This window comes from Gallinula chloropus (genome assembly GCF_964237585.1).
Source record: "Gallinula chloropus genome assembly, chromosome: 3".
In the NCBI taxonomy this organism is placed as follows: Eukaryota; Metazoa; Chordata; class Aves; order Gruiformes; family Rallidae; genus Gallinula; species Gallinula chloropus.
This window is the reverse complement of record NC_140087.1, coordinates 122,830,960-122,842,428: the sequence shown is the minus strand read 5'-3', so window position 1 is coordinate 122,842,428 and position 11,469 is coordinate 122,830,960. Positions and strand designations below refer to the sequence as shown.

The 11,469-nt window shown below is 63.4% G+C and overlaps 1 protein-coding gene across 1 annotated transcript; it reads left to right on the top strand.

Annotated features, from left to right (window-relative positions):
- Positions 1–2,270: 2,270 nt before the first annotated feature.
- Positions 2,271–11,407, top strand: FNDC4 (fibronectin type III domain containing 4; the record flags this gene model as incomplete). The annotated part of the gene is made up of 6 exons (XM_084262371.1): positions 2,271–2,343; positions 6,673–6,788; positions 7,311–7,515; positions 8,517–8,606; positions 9,875–10,008; positions 11,229–11,407. The coding sequence occupies 6 exons, from the start codon at positions 2,271–2,273 to the stop codon at positions 11,262–11,264; spliced, it is 654 nt and encodes a 217-aa protein (XP_084118497.1). The 3' UTR covers positions 11,265–11,407.
- Positions 11,408–11,469: the final 62 nt, after the last annotated feature.

Here is an 11,469-nt window from a genome sequence, read left to right as displayed (position 1 = left end):
CTGGAGGATGGTTGGGGGGCAGAACGCCCTGGGGGGAGGGACAGGGCTGAGCCTGGCCCTGCTCTGGGGATGGGGGCGGAAGGGAACAGGGTGGCCTGGGGCTGTGGGGCTGGCTGCCCAAGGGCTGAGGCGAGGATGGGGTGGTGGGCCTGCCCTGGGTTCCCCCACCGAGTTCCCAGCACGAGGCGCTGCAAGGCCCTGATGTAGTTTAGGTGTGTTAGTTCCTGATTTGTGACTGCAAATTGAATTGTGCCTGGCCAAAAATCCAAACACTCAGAGGGTAATAAAGGATGTGTGGAGAGCCTGCCCTCGTGATTTGTGATTTGCAGCCAGCCTGCAGATACAAACACCCTCACCTGCTCCCAGAGCACAGCCCTGCGCAGCCACGGGGCCTCCACGCAGCACGAGGGGACACTGAGGCACCGCACAGAGGTGGGTCTGCACAGCTGGTTTGTGTGTTCTGGCTGTAGTAGAGTAGTGCTTGGGGTTCGTCTCCTTATTTCCCTGCCTCTTTGCTATCGCACTGCTATGTCCCTGGGGATGGGGATGCCTGTGCCTTCATGGTGACATGGAGCAGCACCCCTAAGGGGCCAGAGCCTCCCCAACTACAGAGGAGCTGATGGGATTCTGCTGCTGGCACCAGCCTGAATCTGCACTGTCAGAGCCTCTGCAGCTGTGGGAGCAAGGGCAGGGAGGGTCCCACGAGTCCCTGAGCACAGCATCCTGCAGCACCACACAAGCCCCGTTTGCTCAGGTGGAAGACAAGACGGAGCACCCGGACCCAGGAGTTTATAGCTAACCACTGCCAGTGACTGCAGGGCTGTGCCCACACCGGGGGAGCGAGAGCCTGGGCTACGAGGACAGAATTCCCTGTGGGATCACCAGTGTCCCACGCAGTAATACAGGCTGCTCCAGCCACACTCCATTCAGACTTCTCTAGCAGGCGAGCGGGAGCCTGTGGCTGGATGTGGATCTGCAGCCCCATGGGGCAGAAGGGAAGCTGTCCTAGGGTGACAGTCCCCACCACAAACACTCAGGTGCCACTGTGCAGGAGCATCTCCAGCTGCATCTCTCTTCCACACATGCCTGCCCGCAGGCACAACCCCCAGGGACCCGGGGGAGCTCTGTGGAGGCCAACTGAGCCCCTCGATGGCCATGGTCAGGTCAATTTGGGAATATGAACTTGTGAGTTGCCAACATGGGTGAGGGTCATCAGAGCTGCACTGGAAGGACCAGGCTGGCAGGTGGCCACTCCACAGCTCCACGGGGCAAGGCTTTGGCCAGCACCACCCATGCCTGTGCCAAATCAAGGCTGTGATGTCCCCACCGTGAAGCCAGGAGACCCCAGAAGGACGGGACAGGTGTCTCCCACTGGCCTTCCAGCTGCTGGGCAGCGCAGGGATGCACAAGAGCCTCTGTGTTGCCAGGGGGTGATGAGGATCCCTCTGGCTGCCAGAACCATGCGTGGCAGCGTGGGCAGCGTGGGGCGGCCCTGTGTGCTCCTGTGGAGTGTCCTGCTGCGGGCACAGCGCAGCCAGCGCTGGCCTTGCTGGGGCCTGCATGGCACAGGACCCCCCCGGGTCCGCACAGCGCCCGGGCATTCTCTGCACACCGGGGCCGTGGCAGGACTGTGCAGCCCGGACACTGGGGACATGCTGGGCTGCTGCAGGGACACTGGGGACGTGCTGGGCTGCTGCAGGGACACAGGGACTCAGCACGAACCCCCAGAGCAGCAGCCGTGGGCTGGTGGAATCCTGCATGGGAACCGCTGCACCAGGACAGCGGGAGCGTCCGAGTGTGACACACGAGTGTGACCGTGTGTGAAGGGGGCTGCATGGGGCGAGTGGGCGCTGGTGGTACTGGTGGTACAGCACACAGGACACTGGTCCTCACTGGTGCAGTGCACAGGGCACTGGTCCTCACTGGTGGTACAGCACATAGGGCACTGGTCCGTACTGGGGCTCGGCACGGGAGCGGCGCTGGCGGTGCCGGTGGCGGCTCCGGGCCAAGCGGCGCGGGCAGCCCGGCGCATCCCGGCAGCGGCACGGGCGGGTAGGGGCCGGGCTCCGGGGGCCGGAGCGGTGCCGGCCGGCCCGGGGAACGGCCGGGAGGCGGCGCCGGAGCCGCTGCGGTGCCGCTCGGGGGGCGGTGCGGGCGGTGCGGGGCGGGACGGGCGGCAGCTCCGCTCCGCTCCGCCCCCCCGCGCTGCGGCCGGGGTCGGCCCCGCTCCGTCCCGCGGCGCAGGGAGCCGGGCCGGGGCTGCCCCCGCCATGGCCCGCTTCCCGGCGGCCCTGGGCCCCGTCCTGCTGCTCCTCGGCTGCGGCCTCTGCCTCGTACGAGCCAGTAAGTGCGGCGGGGCCGGGGGTCCGCGCGTCGCCCGCTCGCTGCCGCGGGGCCCGGCCGGCAGCCCCGTTCCCCGGGGGTCCGCGCGTCGCCCGCGGCGGGGCCGGGGAGGGACGGCGCCGGGGGCTGGCCGGGCGTCGGACCCCGCTGGGGCTGGGGGCCCCGAGTAGGAGCCCCCCGCCGCCTTCCCCCGTGGGGCCCGGCCGGGGCGCCGCGTCCCCCGAGCCGGCCGGGTACCGTCCCCACCGTGGGGCGGGCGGCGGCCGCGTGGCCGGGCTGCCCTCCGCGGCGGGCGCCAGGCTCTCTCTGGGGGGGGTGGGGGTAGGGACGGGGACGGGCACCTGGCGTCGCGTCCCGCGGCTTTGGCTGCCGAATCCCCCCGGTTCCGGGCGGGGGGACGCGGGCTCTGCCCGTGCCCCGCGGGGGACGGTTCCCCCCGGCCCCACCGGTGCGATGCCCCGGGCGGGGAGGCGGCCGCGCTGCAGCCGAGCCGGCCCCGGCAGCCAGGCGGTCCTGCCGCCCGCTCGGCCTTCCCCGGGCCGGCCCCGGCAGCAGCAGCCGCGGCTCCCCCGGCCCCGTCGGGATGGCGCCGTGCCCGCGGCAGCCGCCCGCTCGCTGCGCCCCTGGCCGGTGCCGGTACCGGTACCGTGTTCCCAGCCTCGGCGCTTCTCCAGGGCCCGACGGGCTCGGGAAGAGACGCAGCCGGGGCTGGGAACGAGGGGCCGCTTGTTTCCAGGGGCGCGGTGCGGTGCTCGGCGCCCTGCCGCAGGGGCAGCCGGCGAAACACCTGGGTGTCCTTGAGTCGCAGCCCCAAGGACACGGCGAGGGGCAGGTGAGGTCCCCTCCGAGCCGCGGCAGGATGGGGAGGCGGCCGGCGGGGCTGCCGCTCCCCGTCCCCGCGCAGCCCCGCTGCCGAGGGATGTCTGTCTGTCTGTCTGTCCCTGCGCTCCCCGCGGGGCCGGGTTGCGTGGCAGACCTAGCCCAGCGCTCCGCGGGCCGGCCCCGCCGCTGCCCACTCGCCGTCAGGCCCAGCACAGGGACCAGCTCTGCCACCTCTCCGGCAGCCGGGCAGAACGCTGTTGGGATGCGCCAGTCGCTGCCCTGTCCGTGCCAGCTTCTCCTTCAATCACAGCAAAGCAGGGCAACTTATATATGATGCAGGGTCGTTACTGACTAATGCGATCGGCAGGGCTTTTCCCAGGGAGCCCAGCAGGGTGTTGGAGCATCCTGACTTCACGGGAATGGTTCTAGTAGTTGGCTTTGGAGAGTATGCTTTCTGGAGCCCTTATGGCAGCAGCTCTGGGGTGGAAAGGCCCTGAGCTCAGCTGCAGAACAGGCTGGAGAGCGTTTGGTGTGACACAGGGATCGTACACGGCCCTGTCTGAGGTGTGAGCTGTCCTTTGGAGGTCTGGTCACAGTGACTTCCAGTGAAATCTCACCTTGCATACCCTGGGATAAAGCATCGCCCTGTGTTCCTAGGCTGAACATCCTGAGTTTCACCTTCTGGAACTCCCTGCCCCATCTCTCCCCCCGGGTGTGCTCAGAGACGCCTTCCCTGCAGTTTGCTGACTGCAGGCTGACCAAGGGACACCTGTGTCCCCAGTGAAGAGCTGCAGCCCAGACACCTGCAGGTCCCACTGGCTCAGGGGTGCAGGTCTGCTCGCCTGGAGCCCGCAGAAGTGTGTTCACAGGGCCTGAGGTCGGAAGGGCTGAGTAGCCGTGCGTGCCAGGGCTCCACGGTCATCCTGCCCCCCCTCCCTCTGCGGGGCCTTTGGGGACCGGCTCTGGGTGTAACAACAGATCGTCCTGTCTCTCTGTTTTGATGCTGGGGTGCTGTCTCCCCTGGAATGACCTGCTGGATGGGGAAAGGTCCCTACGCAGGGCCCGTGTGAGCAAAGTGCAGTTCAGACACCGTCAGCCCCGCGAGGCCCAGCAGCACAGCTCGTGGACCAGCACAGTGCTCGTGTTCCCAAATCATAGAGTGACTCAGCCCCAGGGCCATGTCTCACCATCCCCAGCCTGAAAACCTGGGCTGGGCCAGGCTGGGCTCCCCTCAGAAGCCCGGAAAGTTCTTGTGCAGAGCAGGGAGCCTGCTGCCAGCAGACCTGCATCTTGCAGAGATGTCAGACCTTGCCTTTGATTTCCTCACGTCCACTTAAAGGTTGGGAAGTCCAGTTGCTCCCTTTGGGTGTGTTCAGATCTCTTCCCATTCGGCTGGGTGTGCAAAGCTACCTGATTGATGACTGTAGAGACATCCTGTGAAGCATCAGCTCCTCTTCTTGTCCCAAGGCCAGCTGGCAGGGCCTGGCCACAGCCATAGCACTGAGCTCATGAGTTCAGAAGAGGGAAGCACATCAGTGCTGCTTGCTAGGAATGGTTCATGGCTTGTGGCAGCTCCTGAGCCGTGCCCAAGAGTGTTTTGGGCTCACACTGCCTGGTTCAGACCAAAGCATTCCCTCACGACCTCTGTTAGCACAGGAGCCTTAAACCTGAAGGCAGTATGGCAGCGTGGCAGGCTTCTGCTGGGCACCCAGTCAGCCCCAGCTCCCTTGGAGAAGATGTTTCTGGGGCCCTGTGTGTGACCCTCCGTTCTGTCTCAGTTGCCTGCAGCAGACCCATGTGTCCCAGGGTGGGAATCACAGCCGTGTCCTGGTTTGGTCGGTGCTGGGTGTATCGCAGTGGGGATGAGTGTGTTTAAATAGCTGACCTGCAGAAATTACCTGTGGGGGTTGGTGTCTTTGGCCTTGTTCTCAGGTGCCCCGTGGGACTCTCTTTCTGTCAGTATAAATCATAAATTGGGCCTTGAACTCGTTCTACACCAGCAGCTCGAGGAAGGACACTGTGTCTTGTTTATCAGGAGGATGCACGCCCAGCAGCCTCAGTCTTTCTTCACATGCTCCCCTCTCTGATTTCCAGACAAAATCTGGCTTTGCATGCATGTCTCTGTACCTCTGTAGGGTTCTGCCGTGCTCCCATTGCTTGGAAACCCCAGAACAGCGACGGTGCAGACTGTGGGTTAACCCAGGCAGCTTTCTGAAGGGTGGCAAGGGCTGAGTGTCGCTGCCAGCTTTGCAGCCGACGGCACTGCGCTGCTGGGAAAGTCAGCTCTGCCTTCTGCGCTGGGCTTTCCTCCCTACTCCGGAGCAGGGAGCAATGCCAGGCAGATGAGGTGGCCAGATTGAGTTGCACAGTGTGTTTATTCCAAGCTGCCCCATTTTTCTGTCACAGTTGATATATAAATACTGAGCCTGGGCTGCTTCCTACGCAGTGCCGGGTGGTGTGCCAGGCATTCATGATGTGCGCATCCACAGGGCAGCCCCAGAGCTTGGAGGAGCCCGATTCCACCATCGCAGCCTTGGTTGCAGGGTTGCAGAGTTGGCTTCGTGTAGGATTTGGCCTTTCTGGACCCCTCAGAAAGCCACATTCCCTGCTGAGGATCCGCTGTGCCCGCAGGCTGAGCAGGAGTGTGTTGTGCCAGGCAGCCCCGTGCCTGTGCTGGAGCTGAATGGAGTGAACTTCCCAGCAGACCTGCTGCGGATGTCGTTCTCCTCTCCGACAGCTGGGTCTCTGCAGCGCTGGGAGTCAGTCAGGCTGTAGGGACTTGTCATTAATCGCCCGTTTTCTGCTTGCTGCAAGCACTGGTTTACTTGCCCTGACAGCCTCCGAAGCTGGAATCCCCTTTGGCTCAGGATAGGTCTTCATGCGCTTCCCGTTCTGATGTCTGCAAGGTGGAAGGAGCCTGCTGGGGCCCTCCGTGCCTTTAGCTGGGTCTGGCAGCCTGGGCACGTGGTCAGCATTGCTAATCCCTTTCTGTTTTTACGTGGAACATGTGTTGTGAGCAATGGGCTACGTCTGCCGCTGCAAGCAAGCCCTTTAGAGAAGAGCCAGTCAGATGCCTTGGGAGCTCGTCCTCCGTCCCTGCTGTAGGACACTGCAGAGGGTGAGGTGTGCGGGGAGCACGTTCCTCTCCAGGAGCCAGGCAGGAGTCCCGACCAGTGAGTGAAGGCTGCCAAAGCCAGCGGTGCCACAGCGGGGTGGGCAGGACGTAGCTCTGTGCCTGCACCCCCCCTCCCACATGCAGTCCCGAAGCGCCGTGCCACGCGTGTGCTGCTGCTGGCAGGGACTGGGCCTGGCACACCTCCTGTGCAGCTCCTCTCTGGGGGACAGGCTTGGTGGAGAAGCTGCTCCCTGTTGCCCTGAGCACTGCGCTGCCTGGGCAGCTGCCGGAGAGAACCCCCACGGTGGTGTGAAGGGGCGAGTGCCTGTTCTGAGACATCTTCTTTTGCCTCTCTCCCGTGCCTTGCCTCGCTCCATCCCTGCCTCACCCAGACAGGCCACCGTCCCCTGTCAACGTGACTGTGACGCAGCTGAAGGCAAACTCTGCCACAGTCTCCTGGGACGTCCCAGAAGGAGACGTGGTCATCGGCTATGCCATCTTACAGCAGGTATCCAGGCTCTGTGCCCAGTGGGCTGGGGGCCCCCCTCACTGGTTAGCAGCATGCTTGATGTCAGCCCTTTGCCGCAGCGTGAGGTCCTTTGGCACCTGCCCGAGGACGCCTCTGCTGCCGAGCAGCCCTGGCCAGGGTGCCCGGTGTGAGCCATCCGTGCTGGTGGGAGGCAGGAGGCTGTGGGCCGCAGCGGGGGGTAGCTGTCCATCCGGTGGCTTCCATGCAGTGTGTCTGGACAGGGATGGTGCCTCACCCATGACATAACCCTTCTCTGCTTGCCGTGTTCCGCCTCCGCAGCCCCAGGTGTTGGTGGCTTCCCCAGGGAGGTGCCTGGCTCTCAGGCCGCGCTGGGATGCCGCATAGCAAAGTGCTGGCCAGCCTGGCCCACCCCGGGGGTGGATGAGTGCCCGGGAAGGGAGGAGCAAGGGCAGTGTGCCCAGCGCGGCCCTGCAGACAGGGGCATGTGCCCGGTGCAGCTGGGAACGGCCTCCTGGGGATGACGGCTCTTCACTCTGGCAGCGGCAGGATGGGCAGATGCAGCGCTTCATCCGGGAGGTGAACACCACCAACCGGGCCTGCGTGCTGTGGGACTTGGCGGAGGACGCTGACTACATCATCCAGGTGCAGAGCATCGGCCTGTATGGAGAAAGCCAGGCCAGCAAGCGCGTCCACTTCCGCACCCTGAAGGAGACCGATCGCCTCCCTTCCAACAGCTCCAACCAAGGTGAGGCAGCTCCTTCCAGCTCACCCGGGTGAGGTGAGCCAGCCTGGAGGCCTCCACGGCACGTGGGCAGGGATCCAGCAGTCAGCAAGGAAAGCTGCGGTGCTGAGCAGCATCCCGCTGGGGACACGCAGGGTCGTGGCAGGTAGCAGGGCCGTACAGGCTGCTGTCGTGTCCACCGTGGCCGTGACAGTGTCCCCGGGCCCTGGTTTACAGCCATCCTGTCCCAGGTCTTGGCACCCTGTTCAGCTAAGCAGGCTGAGGCCAGGACAGCTGTCGTGGCCGACTCAGCTCTCCCAGCCTGCGACCTACCAAGGTTGGCTGGGGCCCTGGGCAACCTTGTGTAGCTCCAGGCCTGGAGGTTGGTGGCCCTGCCTGTGGCAGGGGGTTGGAGCTCTGGGACCCTTGGGGTCCCTCCCAACCCAGAACATTCTATGATTCTACCGAAGGACAAGAGGCAGAGCCCCACAGTCTCCTTCCCTGCTCAGACCCATGTGGTGTCTTGGGGCTGCCTACGTGCTGGTCTCTGAGACATGATCCAGGAATCAATGGGATGGTACCCAGAGGTACCCCTGGGCCCAGGAACCTGTCTTCAGCGCTAGCTGTAGCAGGGGGACTGGAGAAGGGTGTAGCAGGACAAGCAGACAGCTTACTTCCACCAGAACAACGTGTTCAACTCGGGGCCTTCCTACCCTGGTCCCTGTGCAGGGAGTAACCTTGGGGATTGCTCCCATGCCTTGTGCAGTCCCTACCTGAGCCCAGATGAGCTGTTAGAATCCCTGACTGCCTTCAGTAGCAGGGGTGGTTTATCTGACCGAGGAAAGCCACAGGCTGCACGTTCTCTTCCCCAGTCGAGATGTCATCCCACAGCCGTCCTTGTTTGGGGGAGGTGGGCCTCCCTTCTCTGGAGCTCCATCTCACATTCTCAGGTGCTTCTGGTCCTGAAGTAGGTTCTGGTGGGAGGGTGTCTGCTGCCAGCCCTACCTGCATTCTCTCCTCTGCAGGTGACATCACCATGGAAGGTCTGGACAAGGACAGGCAGCTGCAGACGGGCGAGATCATCATCATTGTGGCTGTGCTGCTCATGTGGGCAGGTGAGTGTCACAGGCAGTGTCACAGCAGCCTGGGGCAGAGGCACCATCCAGGGCCCACAAAAAGGATGGGGCTCGAGAGGGTGTGGAGGCGTACTGGTATAGGGCTGCTGGGGGTTGGACTCGATGATCTCTGGAGGTCCCTTCCAACCCCAACAATTCTGTGAACATCCTGCCCAATAAGCCTGTTGAGTCTCCATCGGAGCTCCAGGCACTGGGATAAAAGGCTGCTGTGCTGGGAGAGCCGGGCGCGGGCGGTGTGGGACCCAAGTTACAGCACAGGAACATCCCACCTGACGTTACCTGCCACGTAACTGGGACCTCAGCTTGCTCCTGTGACGTTGATGGCCCTGCTGCTGCGCTGGCGCGTTGTGGCTGTGCCTCAGCCAGAGAAAACTGTAAGGGAGGTGATTTGCTCCTGGGCAGCACATGAGGAAAGGCTGGAAAAGCACTGGAGCAAACACCGGCTTCCCTGGGAGCAAGGAAGGAGGCCTGGCTGGTTACCTGCTGCTGCAGTGAATGAGGAGCCATGTGCGCCCTGTTCCCTTCCCAGGAGATGGGGCTTTGCTGGTGCAGGAACCTCCTTGTCCTGGCCTTGGACAGGAAGAAAACACAAGGTGGCTGCTGCTGGCTTGTGCCTTGTGCAGGCTGGTGCCTCGGTGCTGCCGGGGAGCAGTCGGGCCCTGTCTGTGGGGCTGTGCTGATGTCTTCGGGGCGGTCCGGCAGGCCCCGAACGATTTCAGTTCAGGTCGTTGCACCAGAGTGCTGCGTGCAGGGTCCCCGGGCATGGGGGACCCTGTGCTGTGTGAGATGGCTCTGTGAAGCCACGGCACAGGCACTGACCCCACAGGCAGTTTCTGAGACAGGACAGAGCCCAGGGATGGCTTTTGTGAGGGCCACAAGCACAGGACCAGTAACTTCAATGCCTCACTGGAGACACTCAGAGACCCACTCAGGTGCTCGCTGACCTCAAGAGCTGTCCCTGCCCAAAGGCCTCAACACCAGCCTGTGGCCTCGGAGCCCTGAGCTGCAGGTGCCTCACACGTGCCCCGATGGCTCCGGCCACATCCGTGCCTCGCCTGCCCAAGGACATGGACTTGGCCACGCATGGAGGTGCCTGGGGTGGTCCAGGCTGACACAAATGGAGAGTGTGGGTGACCAGCACCCCAGGATGCCCTGGGCCTGACTGCTCTCCATCTGGGACACTGTGGGGAGGGGCAGGAGGGGGCAGCCAGTGTGAGCGAGTCCTTCATCCCCTGTGTTTTTGGCAGCGGTGATCGCCCTCTTCTGCAGACAGTATGACATCATCAAGGACAACGACTCCAACAACAACAAGGAGAAGACAAAGCCATCCTCAGAGCACAGCACACCGGAGCGGCCGAGTGGAGGGCTGCTGCGGAGCAAGGTGCGTGGGGAGGGCTGGCAGGAGGGATGACATACCCGCTGTGAATTGCTGCCTGCTCAGTTTCTGGCTCTCTCAGGAACAGAATCTCCCCAGCTCGTGGTCTCACCCTAAAACCGGCGAGGGTTTAGGTGCAGTAAGCCTGGTCTCTCTGGGGCGGTGTGTGTGCCGCATGGGGATTGCAGGGGAAACATTGGAAGAGATGGCAGGACATACCATCTAGGATGTCTGCCACGTTGCAGCGTGGTACCTGTCCTCTCGCTGTGACAGCCCCTTCGCTGTGCCCCTCCAGCGCTGCACCTCTCCTGTGTGCAGGAGGTGGACAAGCTGCAGCTGTCCTTACAGTTTCGGCACCGGTCTGCTCACTCCCTGCCTTTGCTGGGGCCTACACCAGGCCATCACCATGGAAGCTGGTCATGGGAAGGACCCCAGAGCCCCTTCCCCATCACCCTCGTGGAGATACTGTGCTGGGCTGTGGATGGGGCAGTACTTCCATCTGGCTGTTCCCTCGGCAGCCAGCAGTTCTCCCTTTGTTACTTGGCCCAGACAGGGATGTGCGGTGCTGACATGAGGGCTCTGACAGGACCCTGCATTAGGTTTTCTCTTGTGCCTCATCTGCCGCCCTTCCAAAGTGTGGTCTCCGCTGTAAAGTGTGGTTATATGGATGCTCCTCCTGCACCCTGCTTCAGCATGCAAGGGCTGAGCTGCAGAAGTCCTGCAGCAAGCAGGAGCCCTTCCCTTCCCAGCACCTCCTCTGGATTCACTGTGCTCTTCAGCACGCACATTCCTTTCCATGCAGAGGAAAGCGCCTGCCTGCGAGGCAGCAGTTCTTGGGACAGTCCTCCTGTAGCCACCAGCTCCCTGGCACAGGCCAGAGCTCTCACGAGGGGCAGGGCATGAGGGCTTTCATGAGGGCTCAGCTCATCTGTCCCTCCATGGTCATCCCGTGCTTTGTGGATTCCCTGCCCCACGCATCACTTATCCCTTCTGCTCTGAGCCTGCACCTGCCTCCTCTCCCAGGGCATTGGGTGCAGCGTGGGTGGGAAAGGCTGGGGGCTCGGGCCCCCTTGGTGTCCTGAGGGAGATGCTGAAGCGAGGTCTCTGCTGGGCTCAGCTCCTTGGCAGAGGAGGTCTGCTGGGCTTTGTGCTGCTCCGGGAGGTCGGGGTCTCTGCTGTGGGGTCTGCCGAGCAGGGCGGTAAAGCAGACTTCTCTTCTCTCACAGAAGAAGTCTCCCTCAGTCAATATAATCGAGGTCTAAGCGCAGCACCAGTTCTGCGTCTGCGGTCCTGGGCGTCCTGCCAGAGCCAAAGCAGGCCTTGGAAGAAGAGGCAGCACCAGGGCCCGGCCTGGAACTCTGCATGTGAAGATCCTCGTACCAGAACTTTCGCTTCCCCAGGGCGCCCGTCCAGGGACGTGCATGGAGCCGGCTCCCCGCCGTGCATGCAGCGTGCGGCCCGGCCCCG